General features: G+C 45.1%; 1 protein-coding gene across 1 annotated transcript in view; it reads left to right on the top strand.

Moving 5' to 3' along the window:
• CALCR (calcitonin receptor) overlaps nucleotides 1-16,017 on the top strand; it is a 188,758-nt gene extending 172,741 nt beyond the window's left edge. The window contains exon 13 of the mRNA XM_072154324.1: nucleotides 14,711-16,017. Coding sequence (XP_072010425.1) covers nucleotides 14,711-14,932 — 222 coding nt within the window. The 3' untranslated portion in view covers nucleotides 14,933-16,017. The remainder of the gene's footprint in view (nucleotides 1-14,710) is intronic.
• Nucleotides 16,018-16,498: the final 481 nt, after the last annotated feature.

The raw sequence follows: 16,498 nt of genomic DNA, 5'->3' as shown, positions 1-16,498 counted from the left end.
GGGATCGTGACAGGACTGGGTAAGTAAATCTGCCCCATTGTCAGATGCCCAAATTTTGCTCCTGAACAAAGTTCTTGGGTCAATTTACTGATCCATTTTATGATAGGGTCAGGTGGCATCGGATGTGCAGCCCAATGACTTCTTAAATGTGTCAGTTTTCTTGACACAAATTCCATGAGGAGATTGTTCTCCGACTCCGATCTCTGACTCCTGGCAACCTGAACGTCTTGGCTCAGGTTTATTGACCTTCTGTAGATGACAGATGGGATTTATGTCCTGGAATAAAACATCAAAAAAACCCATGTGTGGTGGCTGCAGGCTGTCAAAAGCATCCATTGTGACAATTCTGTGAACTTCGAGAAATCCAAGTGCTGTATTACTGTTATGTTTAACTTTAAAAAAAAAAGTTAAAAAAGTTTTAAATATGTTTTTTTAGAAAAACATATTTACTTCTGTACAGTCCCACCAAAGCTTCAGCCGTGTTCCTGTGTCCCATTAGACTTAACCATTGACCAGAATCCATGGAAATCTGGAGCCTCCACTGGAGCTGCATGGAGCCCTTCAAAGAGAGGTTTCTAAAAATGTTTAGAATAAGGTCACATTTATCAAGGGTTATGAGCAGGTTTAAGACACTTTTACAACTAGTATGACCAAAGGGTGTGGCCTAATAAAAGGGGGCGGGGTTTATTGGTAAATGAGGTGTCGGCCAGATAATGAGGTGTAAAGTTAGACTAGACGGCCTCAAACTAGACCAGAATTATCATCCAACGTCAGGCACTGTAAACTGGTGCAGGATAGGATTGTATTTTATAACTTTTAGATACTTTTTATATATCTTCCCTTAGGGAGAATCAGGTCAGAGCCAATTCTTGGTGTAATCTGTGCTTCCAAACTGCCCTACACCTTGTGCACCTCATTTATGAAAGGTTTTATAAACATTTTCACGACCGATCCAATGAGGGGGTGTGGCTTCATTCAAATGGGTGGGACTTCAACAAAAAAAAACCCCATAGAATACACTAAATTAGCGGTGACGAAACAGTCTTATACTGCGCCAGACTCATCACAGTGTCTGATGGAGGACAATAGATGTGGCACAGTCTACTCTTGGTCAATCTGCCCCATTGCGTTGCGATGGCTGTAAACCATAGAGACTGATTTCCCGGAGGGGCGTTTTCTTCTTAGTAGGAACATCGGGGCTCATTTACTAAGGGTCCGAATCACGCACTTACGTCGGCTTTCCCGAATATTTCCGATTTGCGCTGAATTACCCCGGGATTTCCATGTGACAGAAATTGGGGGGCGTGGCCGTCGGACAACCCGACGGATTTGGACAAGCTGCGGAATTTAAAAAAGAACTTGTTTTGCAAGATCAGCACTCACATGCACCAGGAAGAAGCAGGTAAACTTCGGTGGACCTTGGCGCAGCAGCGACACCTGCTGGATAACGGGCGCATGGACCTTAGTGAATCCCGAAAGACCTGAATCCTCGTCAGAGAACGCGCTGCTGGATCGCGACTGGACCGGGTAAGTAAATCTGCCCCATTGTATCTAAATGTCAGGCACGGTAACCTGAGGAGCCGGGCGACCTTGTCCTGTCCTATGAGGAAGGACACAGAATATAGATCAATGTCTCATTGTTCCACCAAGTGACAGCTCCAGAACCGAAGCGAAATGCGTTGTTACCACAACAGTGAAATTGTCCCTTTTTTTGTTTGCCCAACAAAGTTGATTTATTAAAAAAAAGAATCAGAACTAAAAAAAATCACATAATAATAATTTTAAAAATTAGCTCATATTAGAGAAACGCTCCCCTGACTGTTACAGGAAAGGTCTAGTTCTCAATGTTGTATTCCATATAGATTCATTGTATCGAGTGTAGCTAGCACCAGTGTTCTATTATATCTATAATATATCTCAGTGTCATTGAATAAGTTTTATAATTATTTTGGCTTTCTTCATTTTTTTATTTTTTTCCCCAAAAAAATAAGAAAAACTCTAATTAAACTTTAAAGGGAACCTACCACCACAAATCTACCTATAAAGGTAGATTGGGTGGTAGGTGGATCATTGGGACGTGAGGATAGCCCTTTTAAGGGCTAATCCTCACGTCCCTGCACTTTTTTGAGAACTTTAATTTGATATTTATTCAAATGTACTTATGTGGCTACCGGGGCGTGGAGTAGCCGCTTATGAGATTACACGAGGCGGCTACTCCACGCCCCGGTAGCCACTTTACTCCTCCTACTCACCCATCTTCGGCGCGCAGCTCCGCGTAGCTGCGCGCCCTCGTCCGGCGAGCCTGCCGTCTGCGCATGCGCAGAAGAGCAGGCCCGCGCCTGTTTCGGAGTTGTGACCGCGCAGGCGCGGGCCTGCTCTTCTGCGCATGCGCAGACGGCAGGCTCGCCGGACGAGGGCGCGCAGCTACGCGGAGCTGCGCGCCGAAGATGGGTGAGTAGGAGGAGTAAAGTGGCTACCGGGGCGTGGAGTAGCCGCCTCGTGTAATCTCATAAGCGGCTACTCCACGCCCCGGTAGCCACATAAGTACATTTGAATAAATATCAAATTAAAGTTCTCAAAAAAGTGCAGGGACGTGAGGATTAGCCCTTAAAAGGGCTATCCTCACGTCCCAATGATCCACCTACCACCCAATCTACCTTTATAGGTAGATTTGTGGTGGTAGGTGCCCTTTAATACCACAGAGAATATTATTAGGGAAATTGTTTTTTTTTTAAATAAAATGTTAACAAATATGATAAAATTTAACCTGTCCCATAAGAGTGAAATAACGTAATTTTCTAGTTTATTTTTTTAGAGCTACTCGCCCACTAAGTATTGATTTTTATGGTATTTCCGCTGTAATATAAAATGATAATAATGTTGATTATTGATAATATATTGATAATTGATTGATAATATAATAATGATTTTTAATTAGAGATGAGCGAGCACTAAAATGCTCGGGTACTCGTTATTCGAGACGAACTTTTCCCGATGCTCGAGTGCTCGTCTCGAATAACGAGCCCCATTGAAGTCAATGGGAGACTCGAGCATTTTTCAAGGGGACCAAGGCTCTGCACAGGGAAGCTTGGCCAAACACCTGGGAACCTCAGAAAAGGATGGAAACACCACGGAAATGGACAGGAAACAGCAGGGGCAGCATGCATGGATGCCTCTGAGGCTGCTTAATCGCACCATTATGCCAAAATTATGGGCAACAGCATGGCCATGACAGAGTGACAGAATGAAGCTAGATAGCATCTAAAACATCCAATAATTGACCCTGACACTATAGGGGACGGCATGCAGAGGCAGCGGCAGCAGCGGCAGGCTAGAGAGTGTCATGGCGACATACCCTAAATGGACTCAGGCTTCAAACCAATGGGTGGCAGAGAGGAACCAAAGGAGGTGAGCAAGAAGCGCTGAAATGATTTCCTATGTGAACAAAAGGTTGACGGTATATTTAGTCGATAACACAGCATGGTGGCGACATAGTGACCAAGTTCCATAACGTATCTGGTGAAACACCCGAAAAATGAGCCTGACACAGCTTGTTTGATAAGGGGACGACATGTGGAGGCAGCCATGGAGACGACTTCCATGATTAAGAGCGACAGTATGGGGCATTCATATTGCGCTGCTATGATTGCAACTTCAGGTCTCCAGCATGGTGACAGATGGGCCGAGTTCCACTATGTATCTGGTGAAACACCTGAAAATTCTGCCTGACACAGCTCGTTTGATAAGGGGATGATGTGCTGCATATCCTCTCGTGCTCCAGCGTCTGGAGTATAGAGAGTTGAAAGTTGCGCATGGAGACATTGGTGGACGCTGTGGAGGATCATGGAGGCGAAATGGACAGGGAACAGCAGGGGCAGCATGCATGGATGCCTCTGAGGCTGCCTAATCTTGGGATGGAGCTGGCGGTCCGCTGCCAGGCGAGCTTTCGCCTGTCCTAGCCCCTGTCTCTCGACTACTCCCCAAACAGCACTTCTAAGAACCTTTTGTATAAGATCAAGTGTAGTAGCGTTCTTATAAGTTTGGGTTATGGCGGGTGAGGGGAATGTAAACAGATGCGCAAGAAGCGCTGAAATAATATTGGTAAATGATAAAAGTTTGCCAGTATATTTTGTGGATTACACAGCAGGGTGGCGACAAAGTTAACAAGTTTGATGTGGGAGCCATGAAAACAACCCAAAATTCTGCCTGACACAGTTCGTTTGATAAGGGGACGATGTATGGAGGCAGCTATATGGACGACTTTTGGAGGTAGCAATGGAGACAGCGTGTGGAGGCTGCTATGGAGACAATTTAATTTGGATAGTGCCTGTATGTGGCAGTCCAAAAAAGTTTTCAAACCAGAGGAGCAGGTAGGTGGTCCTCCAGAAAAATTGAATAGATTGAGTGCCTGTATGTGGCACTCCCAAAAATTGTTTAAAACAGAGGACCGGGTAGGTGGCCCTCCAGAAAAATTAAATACATAGAGTACTATAGCTAGAGCCAGTTGGCCCTGGCAAAAAATAGCCAGTTTCCTCTGCTTTAGTGTACAAAGAGGAGGAGAAGGAGGACAATGAGGAGGAGGAGGAGTGGATAAATTATTCAGGTTCTTTCACCTGGTGGAGAATGGAAATCCTGAGAAATCCAGGCTTTATTCATCTTGATAAGCGTCAGCCTGTCAGCCCTGTCAGTCAACAGGCGTGTACGCTTATCGGTGATGATGCCACCAGCTGCACTGAAAACCCGCTCGAACAACACGCTAGCGGCAGGGCAGGCAAGAACCTCCGAGGCGTACCGCGCCAGTTCGTGCCACATGTCCAGCTTTGAAACCCAGTAGTTGTAGGGAGCTGTGTGATCATTTAGGACGATGGTATGGTCAGCTACGTACTCCCTCACCATCTTTCTGTAAAGATCAGCCCTACTCTGCCGAGACTGGGGACAGGTGACAGTGTCTTGCTGGGGTGACATAAAACTGGAAAAGGCCTTGTAAAGCGTACCCTTGCCAGTGCTGGACAAGCTGCCTGCTCGCCTACTCTCCCTCGCTACTTGTCCCGCAGAAGTACGCCCTCTGCCGCTAGCGCTGTCAGAAGGGAAATACTGTTTCAGCTTGTGCACCAGGGCCTGCTGGTATTCATGCATTCTCACACTCCTTTCCTCTCCAGGGATGAGAGTGGAAAGATTTTGCTTGTACCGTGGGTCCAGGAGAGTGAATACCCAGTAATCGGTGCTGGAATAAATTCTTTGAACGCGAGGGTCACGGGATAGGCAGCCTAGCATGAAATCTGCCATATGCGCCATAGTACCAACGTGCAAGAATTCACTCCCCTCACTGGCCTGACTCTCCATTTCCTCCTCCTCCAACTCCTCTTCTTCTGCCCATACACTCTGAACAGTGAAGGACTGAACAATGGTCCCCTCTTCTGTCTCGCCAACATTCTCCTCCTCTTCCTCCTCATCCTCCTCCACCTCCACCTCCACCTCCTCCGATATGCGCTGAGAAACAGACCTAAGGGTGCTTTGGCTATCAACAAGGGAATCTTCTTCCCCCGTCTCTTGTGACGAGCGCAAAGCTTCCGACTTCATGCTGACCAGAGAGTTTTTCAACAGGCCAAGCAGTGGGATGGTGAGACTGATGATGGCGGCATCGCCACTGACCATCTGTGTTGACTCCTCAAAGTTACTCAGCACCTGACAGCTATCAGACATCCACATCCACTCCTCATTGTAGACTTGAGGAAGCTGACTGACCTGACTACCAGTTCTGGTGGAAGTTGACATCTGGCAGTCTACAATTGCTCTGCGCTGCTGGTAAACTCTGGATAACATGGTTAATGTTGAATTCCACCTCGTGGGCACGTCGCACAACAGTCGGTGAGCGGGCAGTTGGAGGCGGCGCTGCGCTGCCCTGAGAGTGGCAGCATCTGCGCTGGACTTCCTGAAATGCGCACAGATGCGGCGCACCTTCGTGAGCAAATCAGACAGATTGGGGTATGTCTTGAGGAAACGCTGAACTATGAGATTTAACACATGGGCCAGGCATGGCACATGTGTCAGTCTGCCGAGTTGCAGAGCCGCCACCAGGTTACGGCCGTTGTCACACACAACCATGCCTGGCTTCAGGTTCAGCGGTGCCAGCCACAGATCAGTCTGCGCCGTGATGCCCTGTAATAGCTCTTGGGTGGTGTGCCTTTTATCGCCTAGGCTCAGCAGTTTGAGCACCGCCTGCTGTCACTTAGCGACGGCACTGCTGCTGTGCCTAGAGCTACTGACTGATGGCGCCATGCCCACGGATGGTAATTCGGAGGAGGTGGAGGAGGGGTGGGAGGAGGAGGAGGCATAGTAGGCCTGAGAGACCTGGACCGAGGTAGGCCCCTCAATCCTCGGCGACGGCAGTATATGACCAGCCCCAGGGTCAGACTCGGTCCCAGCCTCCACCAAGTTAACCCAATGTGCCGTCAGCGATATATAGTGGCCCTGCCCGGCAGCACTCGTCCACGTGTCCGTGGTCAGGTGGACCTTGTCAGAAACGGCGTTGGTCAGGGCACGGATGATGTTGTCTGACACATGCTGGTGCAGGGCTGGGACGGCAGATTGGGAAAAGTAGTGGCGGCTGGGGACCGAATACCGAGGGGCGGCCGCCGCCATGAGGTTTTGAAAGGCCTCGGTCTCTACCAGCCTATTGGGCATCTCCAGGCTAAGCAGTTTGGAGATATGGACATTGAGGGCTTGGGCGTGTGGGTGGGTTGCACTATACTTTCTTTTGCGCTCCAGCGTCTGGGGTATGTAGAGCTGAACTCTGCGCATGGAGACATTGGTGGATGCTGTGGAGGATCGTGGAGGCGAAGATGTGGTTTTCGCACGGGAGGTGTTTGGGCCCGGGTCCTGGGCAGGGGGCTGACTAGCAGAGGCAGCAGATGACACAGGGGAAGGAGCAGTGGTGTGCCCGGCCGGAGGTGAACGGGCTTGGTGCCATTGAGTGGGGTGTTTAGCATTCATATGCCTGCGCATACTGGTGGTAGTTAAGCTAGTAGTGGTGGAACCTCTGTTGATCTTGGTTTGGCAAATGTGGCACACCAGTCCGTCGGTCATCCGGTGTTTCTTTAAAGAACCTCCAGACTTCTGAAAATCTAGCCCTCGCCACGGGAGCTTGACTACGTGAAACATTTGGCGCTGATGCACCAGCTCTGGCCCTGCCTCTCCGCCTGGCCCCACCACTGCCTCTTCCACCCTGTTCTCATCGAGGACTTGCCTCCGTCTCAGAAGCACTGTGTTCACCCGGCCTATCAACCCAGCTGGGGTCTGTCACCTCATCATCCTCCGATCCCTCAGTCTGCTCCCCCCTCGGACTTCCTGCCCTGACAACAACTTCACCACTGTCTGACAACTGTGTCTCCTCATCGTCCGACACCTCTTTACACACTTCTTCCACTACGTCAACAATGTCATCATCACCCACAGACTGCGACCGGTGGAAAACCTGGGCTTCGGAAAGAGCTCAGCAGCAACCGGACAAGTGGTTTGTGACTCTGGGAAGGGTCCAGAAAACAGTTCCTCAGAGTACGCCGGTTCAAATGCCAAATTTTCCTGGGAGGGGGCAGACTGGGGGGGAGGAGGCTGAGGTGCAGGAGCTGGAGGAGTGCTGATTTCGGTGACATGGGTGGATTGCGTGGAAGACTGACTGGTGGACAAATGGCTAGAAGCATTGTCCGCAATCCACGACATCACCTGTTCGCACTGTTCTGGCCTCAACAGTGCTCTACCACGAGTCCCAGTAACTTGAGACATGATGAACCTAGGGAGTGTAGCTCTGCGGCATTCCCCTGCTCCCTCATCAGCAGGTGGTGTCTCACCCCCGCCCAGGACCACGGCCTCTGACCCCTGCAGTAGTTGGACGCCCACGTCCGCACCCTCGTCCTCTACCCCTAGCCCTCGGGTTAAACATTTTCAAAATTAAAGTTTAAACTGTAAATTTTTTTTGTTTTTTTTTTTGTGTTTTTTTTTTTTTTTAAACAAAACGATGCTATCCTATTGTTATGGCTAGTTTCTAACCTACACTGACAGCACACAACTGGATTTTGTGCTGTGCCTGATGACTTATAAAAAGTTATAAACAGAAATGAGTTATAAAAAGAAATAAACGTAAAAAAAATAAATCAGAAGACTCTGCCTAATTCAAATCAAACCCCTAATAATTTGTCCCACTATTGTAGGCCTAAGAAGGGCTGTTGGGTTCTTGTAGACTCACTCCTGCCTAATAGTAAGCCAATAGAACACCCTAACGCTTTCCCTGACCAGCAGCAGCTCTCTCCCTAGCGGCATCCAGACAGAGAATGATCCGAGCAGTGCGGGCAGGGGCTAGTCTATTCCAGGGTCACCTGATCTGGCCAGCCAACCACTGCTATCGACGTGTAAGGGTACCACGTCATGCTGGGTGGAGTGCAGAGTCTCCTGGCTTGTGATTGGCTCTGTTTCTGGCCGCCAAAAATCACAACGGCGGGAGATGCCATTTTCTCGAGCTGGCGAAATACTCGCCCGAGCAACAAGCAGTTTCGAGTACGCTAATGCTCGAACCAGCATCAAGCTCGGACGAGTGTGTTCGCTCATCTCTATTTTTAATATTATTATATTATTACAAATCTGGACGCCTGGGTCTGGCTCAAGTTCCCTAGTTCTGAGGAGCTGATGTCCTCTTCAATGTGGATATGATGGAACCAGAATTATTTCAATTTTTTATTACAAAAAAAACGTTGCCTCTATTCCTTTCTCTTTGACAGCACCTCTAATCCTAGAAGCCAAACAGTAATTTTTTTTCCTAAAGCCATTTATTTTCCATTTTTTTCCATTTACAGAGCTGTATGAGGTCTTGTTTTCTGTGGGACAAATTGTACTTCCTACTGGCATCGTTCGATATTCTGTGCCATGTACTGAGAAGCTGGAAAAAAATTCCAGATATGGTGGAATTGACAAAAACAAATCATAGTTTGCCAGTTTTCTGACATAGAAGCACTGAAATAATTACAATTTCTCGCACACAGAGAGAAATGACAATTATTCATCTGCTTTACCAATGTAAAAATAAGGCACGAAATGTGGATAAAACAATTATACTAAAAAGGTTCAATCAGTATGTAAAATCTGGGAAACGTCAGGGGTATTTAACACCTTGGAGTCAATTTTATATCATAGATCAATAATAGATATCTGCATTCTTAAAGAAGCGAATCCATGCATGAATATAGGGCATGGTAGGTCAAAATCTGTGTTGGAAAGTCTAAAAGTGCATTATTAATTTTTATTAATTATTATTCATTTTCTATTTTTATTTTTTTCCAAGGGTACATAGCCTTACCTTACCGGTAACTTTGAGTTTATAGTAAGTTCATTGCTTTATTCCCTCATCGATAAGCTGTATCAGAATAGGGTTCCTTGGAGCCACTACATAAAATTTTTCTGGTGGTCCACTCTTCTTCTAGAGGCCCAATCTTAATCAAATTTTTGGAAATAGGTCCTTCTGGCCTCTAAACTAGGCTATTTTTTAAATGTATCTATGGAATCCAGTGAAGGGCCCACCGGAGGATCCTCAGATTCTCTGGTGGGGCAGTCCGACGCTGTTGATAAACCAGGAAAAACTGATGAATGTTTCGCTCTGAAAAACCCAGCGCATCCAAGTATTGCATAGACACCCCATTGATGTCCAAAGAAATTGTGCAATACTGCATTTCTCCTGAGGTGGCGCTGTATGGAAATAAAACTGTTTACAACGATCTAGAAAGAAAAGGGAACGCTGTAAACTAATAGTCATGATGGGCAGTTATTTATTGATTTAAAATTTTGTTTTTATAGTCATCCCATTGGTCCAATCCCCAAAATGTTGTAATGCACAATATTGCCCTCTACTTACAAGAACCTGTGAAACCAGCGACATAGCTTGAATTTCTCACCCGCATTTCAGCACTTCAGCTCTGCCGTAGCCATTTTTCCACATTTCCGGCTGGATCAATCTGACTTTAGATAACAGCCTGCGTGTCAGGATCCTTTCTTTACCTTGCACATTATTGACTCGCGGCTCTTCAGTGATTCACGAGAATGTGTTACTGAAAGAAGAAAAGATTCCACCACCTACTGCTGTCCATGACGATAAAAGTAGTAGGGACGCGTTCACATTGATCTAGTGCAGAGTCACTTCTATACATTTCATCTGCTGTGGCAAAGAAGAAGAAAGCATTGATTCTCGTCTCTATTGTATTCACTGATAACTCTCAGGGTCATCCCATCTGTATATACCCTGTACATAGGCCATATCAAAGCATCTTAAAGGGGCAACTTCACCGAAATTTGGACAGAAAGAAATCAATATTTTTTGAAGGAGCTACATTTTTATCTGGAATTTTGACCATTTTTTTCTGATTTGAGGAGGAGATAAGCTGTGACATCATCTATTGTCAGTAGTGATGTAATGATGGGTCAGTGTTATCTATATAGAGGTCATTGTACAGGGAGGGGGAGGAGATAAGCTGTGACATCATCTATTGTCAGTAGTGATGTAATGAGGGGTCAGTGTTATCTATATAGAGGTCATTGTACAGGGAGGGGAGGAGATAAGCTGTGACATCATCTATTGTCAGTAGTGATGTAATGAGGGGTCAGTGTTATCTATATAGAGGTCATTGTACAGGGAGGGGGAGGAGATAAGCTGTGACATCATCTATTGTCAGTAGTGATGTAATGATGGGTCAGTGTTATCTATATAGAGGTCATTGTACAGGGAGGGGGGAGGAGATAAGCTGTGACATCCTCTATTGTCAGTAGTGATGTAATGATGGGTCAGTGTTATCTATATAGAGGTCATTGTACAGGGAGGGAGGAGGAGATAAGCTGTGACATCATCTATTGTCAGTAGTGATGTAATGATGGGTCAGTGTTATCTATATAGAGGACATTGTACAGGGAGGGGGAGGAGATAAGCTGTGACATCATCTATTGTCAGTAGTGATGTAATGATGGGTCAGTGTTATCTATATAGAGGTCATTGTACAGGGAGGGGGAGGAGATAAGCTGTGACATCATCTATTATCAGTAGTGATGTAATGATGGGTCAGTGTTATCTATATAGAGGTCATTGTACAGGGAGGGGGAGGAGATAAGCTGTGACATCATCTATAGTCAGTAGTGATGTAATGATGGGTCAGTGTTATCTATATAGAGGTCATTGTACAGGGAGGGGAGGAGATAAGCTGTGACATCATCTATTGCCAGTAGTGATGTAATGATGGGTCAGTATTATCTATATAGAGGTCATTGTACAGGGAGGGGGAGGAGATAAGCTGTGACATCATGTATTGTCAGTAGTGATGTAATGATGGGTCAGTGTTATCTATATAGAGGTCATTGTACAGGTAGGGGGAGGAGATAAGCTGTGACATCATCTAGTGTCAGTAGTGATGTAATGATGGGTCAGTGTTATCTATATAGAGGACATTGTACAGGGAAGGGGAGGAGATAAGCTGTGACATCATCTATTGTCAGTAGTGATGTAATGATGGGTCAGTGTTATCTATATAGAGGTAATTGTACAGGGAGGGGGAGGAGATAAGCTGTGACATCGTCTATTGTCAGTAATGATGTAATGATGGGTCAGTGTTATCTATATAGAGGTCACTGTACAGGGAGGGAGAGGGGATAAGCTGTGACATCATCTATTGTCAGTAGTGATGTAATGATGGGTCAGTGTTATCTATATAGAGGTCATTGTACAGGGAGGGGGAGGAGATAAGCTGTGACATCATCTATTGTCAGTAGTGATGTAATGATGGGTCAGTGTTATCTATATAGAGGTCATTGTACAGGGAGGGGGAGGAGATAAGCTGTGACATCATTTATTGTCAGTAATGATGTAATGAGGGGTCAGTGTTATCTATATAGAGGTCATTGTACAGGGAGGGGGAGGAGATAAGCTGTGACATCATTTATTGTCAGTAATGATGTAATGATGGGTCAGTGTTATCTATATAGAGGTCATTGTACAGGGAGGGGGAGGAGATAAGCTGTGACATCATCTATTGTCAGTAATGATGTAATGATGGGTCAGTGTTATCTATATAGAGGTCATTGTACAGGGAGGGGGAGGAGATAAGCTGTGACATCATATATTGTCAGTAGTGATGTAATGATGGGTCAGTGTTATCTATATAGAGGTTATTGTACAGGGAGGGGGAGAAGATAAGCTGTGACATCATGTATTGTCAGTAGTGATGTAATGATGGGTCAGTGTTATCTATAAAGAGGTCATTGTACAGGGAGGGGGAGGAGATAAGCTGTGACATCATTTATTGTCAGTAATGATGTAATGATGGGTCAGTGTTATCTATATAGAGGTCACTGTACAGGGAGGGGGAGGGGATAAGCTGTGACATCATCTATTGTCAGTAATGATGTAATGATGGGTCAGTGTTATCTATATAGAGGTCACTGTACAGGGAGGGGGAGGAGATAAGCTGTGACATCATCTATTGTCAGTAGTGATGTAATGATGGGTCAGTGTTATCTATATAGAAGTCATTGTACAGGGAGGGGGAGGAGAAGCTGTGACATCATGTATCGTCAGTAGTGATGTAATGATGGGTCAGTGTTATCTATATAGAGGTCATTGTACAGGGAGGGGGAGGAGAAGCTGTGACATCATCTATTGTCAGTAGTGATGTAATGATGGGTCAGTGTTATCTATATAGAGGTCATTGTACAGGGAGGGGGAGGAGATAAGCTGTGACATCATCTATTGTCAGTAGTGATGTAATGATGGGTCAGTGTTATCTATATAGAGGGCATTGTACAGGGAGGGGGGAGGGGATAAGCTGTGACATCCTCTATTGTCAGTAGTGATGTAATGATGGGTCAGTGTTATCTATATAGAGGTCATTGTACGGGGAGGGGGAGGGGATAAGCTGTGACATCCTCTATTGTCAGTAGTGATGTAATGATGGGTCAGTATTATCTATATAGAGGTCATTGTACAGGGAGGGGGAGGGGATAAGCTGTGACATCATCTATTGTCAGTAGTGATGTAATGATGGGTCAGTGTTATCTATATAGAGGTCATTGTACAGGGAGGGGGAGGAGATAAGCTGTGACATCATCTATTGTCAGTAGTGATGTAATGATGGGTCAGTGTTATCTATATAGAGGGCATTGTACAGGGAGGGGGGAGGGGATAAGCTGTGACATCCTCTATTGTCAGTAGTGATGTAATGATGGGTCAGTGTTATCTATATAGAGGTCATTGTACGGGGAGGGGGAGGGGATAAGCTGTGACATCCTCTATTGTCAGTAGTGATGTAATGATGGGTCAGTATTATCTATATAGAGGTCATTGTACAGGGAGGGGGAGGGGATAAGCTGTGACATCATCTATTGTCAGTAGTGATGTAATGATGGGTCAGTGTTATCTATATAGAGGTCATTGTACAGGAGGGGGAGGAGATAAGCTGTGACATCATCTATTGTCAGTAGTGATGTAATGATGGGTCAGTGTTATCTATATAGAGGTCATTGTACAGGGAGGGGGAGGAGATAGGCTGTGACATCATCTATTGTCAGTAGTGATGTAATGATGGGTCAGTGTTATCTATATAGAGGTCATTGTACAGGGAGGGGGAGGAGATAAGCTGTGACATCATCTATTGTCAGTAGTGATGTAATGATGGGTCAGTGTTATCTATATAGAGGACATTGTACAGGGAGGAGGAGATAAGCTGTGACATCATCTATTGTCAGTAGCTATGTAATGATGGGTCAGTGTTATCTATATAAAGGTCATTGTACAGGAAGGGGAGGAGATAAGCTGTGACATCATCTATTGTCATTAGTGATGTAATGATGGGTCAGTGTTATCTATATAGAGGACATTGTACAGGGAGGAGGAGGAGATAAGCTGTGACATCATCTATTGTCAGTAGTGATGTAATGATGGGTCAGTGTTATCTATATAGAGGTCATTGTACAGGTAGGGGGGGATAAGCTGTGACATCATCTATTGTCAGTAGTGATGTAATGATGGGTCAGTGTTATCTATATAGAGGTCATTGTACAGGGAGGGGGAGGAGATAAGCTGTGACATCATCTATTGTCAGTAGTGATGTAATGATGGGTCAGTGTTATCTATATCGAGGTCATTGTACAGGTAGGGGGAGGAGATAAGCTGTGACATCATCTATTGTCAGTAGTGATGTAATGATGGGTCAGTGTTATCTATATAGAGGTCATTGTACAGGTAGGGGGAGGAGATAAGCTGTGACATCATCTATTGTCAGTAGTGATGTAATGATGGGTCAGTGTTATCTATATAGAGGTCATTGTACAGGGAGGGGGAGGAGATAAGCTGTGACATCATCTATTGTCAGTAGTGATGTAATGATGGGTCAGTGTTATCTATATAGAATGCATAAAAACAGATGTAGTAGAACGTTTGTATATAAACAGACCTTTCCCCATGTACATAATGCAGCCCGGAGGCAGCAGGCAGTGACCTTTTACTTTCGTACAACGCACTACACCCCCAGAAAGTTATAAAGGTCACTGCATTAATGAGCTAATTCAATGTTACTGGTAGGAGGCAGCCATGTTTTCCCAACTTCAACCAATGACTGATACTATAAACCTAAATCCATGTGGAATGTTTTACCTAATTACCTTTCTATCCATTGTTCTTGTTCTTTAGGTTCAGGGCGCGCTGAAGAGACAGTGGATGCAATATAAAACTCAGTGGGGTCAGAGAAAAAGAGAACATTGTTCTATGCGATCTACGTCCTACACAGCGACGTCCATAACAGAGGTCCCCATTTATCTCTACTCTCAAGAGTCCAACAGTGAACATTTAAATGGGAAATACGGAGAGGACTCAGAGATAACAGCACTTAACTCCGGAGATACATACGCCTGATCCTTCACCAGATCTAGATGTTTGGAATCCATGAGCTGAAGCCCTCAATGGAAATAAAGCCTTCGACGTAAGGGTTGTCAAGAAGACTCATTGTTGGGAGGGACCTCTGAAGCTTACTGGTCCACCTACTTTGGTCCTGCTCTACGGGACTGATGGAGTTGATCAGATTTTGACTCATGTGCTTCTGCCAATTCAGGGAATGTGAAATTTTTATCACGTGGTTATGGACAGAATCACGTTGACTGAGATTTCTCCACAATACATTGTGAAGGGCAAGGACTGCTGAAGCCAAATGGAAAAATCCTTGAACATTGTTGACAGTCTGACACGATCCCCTCTCATTATTGTATGACTTTTGGCTGCAGATTTCTGTCTGTTTCATTAGTGGTAGAAAATTAGACCAGAGCTCATTAAGTTCCGTCACAAGAGCACAATTTTTACAAACTTGGACGTTGGTGCTAGGTGGCATCAAGATTACCTTTAAGCTTTTTGATCTGGAAAGGGTGGTCCGGCTTGATATGACTTCCTGCAATAAGTTGGATGTGGTGGGTTCCCATAAGCTTCCACGTGTAAGGTCTATAAATTCGAATATTGGATGTGATGGGTTGGCATAGGCTTCCATTAGGAAGGTCTACAAGATCCAAGATGGGCTGTGATGGGTTCCCATAAACTCTAGTAAGGTCTATAAGATTCTAGATATCAAGACGTAGGAAAAGCTTACCTCTAGGATTAGTCATCTAAGTTTTTAAGTCTCAATTAGTTGAAATATTTCTAGACAGCTCCAAAAAGTTAGAAAGAATCAGGGTAACTCCTGAGGAATACAGTGTAATGTTCCCCAGAGCCAACTGCTCACCAGACATCATGGCCAAATGGGTAGACCGGTGTCCCCTAGGAGTTCCTCTACTCTAAACTCTTTGTCGCCTTCAGTCAAGGTCATAGGATGTCTTCTCCAACTTCTGCGTATGTGCAATGCAAGGGTGGACCTTCCTCTTGCATTTCGTCTTTCCCTTCTTTAGAGTTAGGTTTGAAGGATGTAACATGCACATGAACATCTCCATGGCATTGGTCAAGACATAGCATTCAAAAAGATGGCGGGTTAAGGAATTCCCAGACGACATTTGGCCAATTGAAATAAGGACATGTCAAATTTCCTTTTTTTATTGGAATTTTTTCATGTAGGATCCTCAACATCGAAGTTATTACAGTTTATTCTCATCAATATGAACCCTCATATAGTAAGCTCTGAAGCTCCCCCAAGAGGGGTCTGCAGCCCGCCAAAATTAAATCTTTGACTGCATGGAGGATTGGAAAGGTTTTCAAACAAAGATAGGGCTAGTTGTATGTGTATCTGGTCCACACATCGTAAAAAACGTGGGACAAAAAAAGAAAGTTCTTGGAAAGGGTCGGAAAGGTTAACATGACACAACAGAGGGAAAGGCGGAACATATATAATCATTGGAAGTTGCATTGAGGGTCATTTTGTAGAGATGGTAAGGGTAAGGGTAGGACCTACTTCTATCAGACATTTGTAGATGTATATTTGGGGAAAACACCTTAATCACAGGT

The sequence above is a fragment of the Engystomops pustulosus genome, chromosome 5 (genome assembly GCF_040894005.1).
Source record: "Engystomops pustulosus chromosome 5, aEngPut4.maternal, whole genome shotgun sequence".
Classification (NCBI taxonomy): Eukaryota; Metazoa; Chordata; class Amphibia; order Anura; family Leptodactylidae; genus Engystomops; species Engystomops pustulosus.
This window is presented reverse-complemented; position numbering and strand designations above follow the sequence as displayed.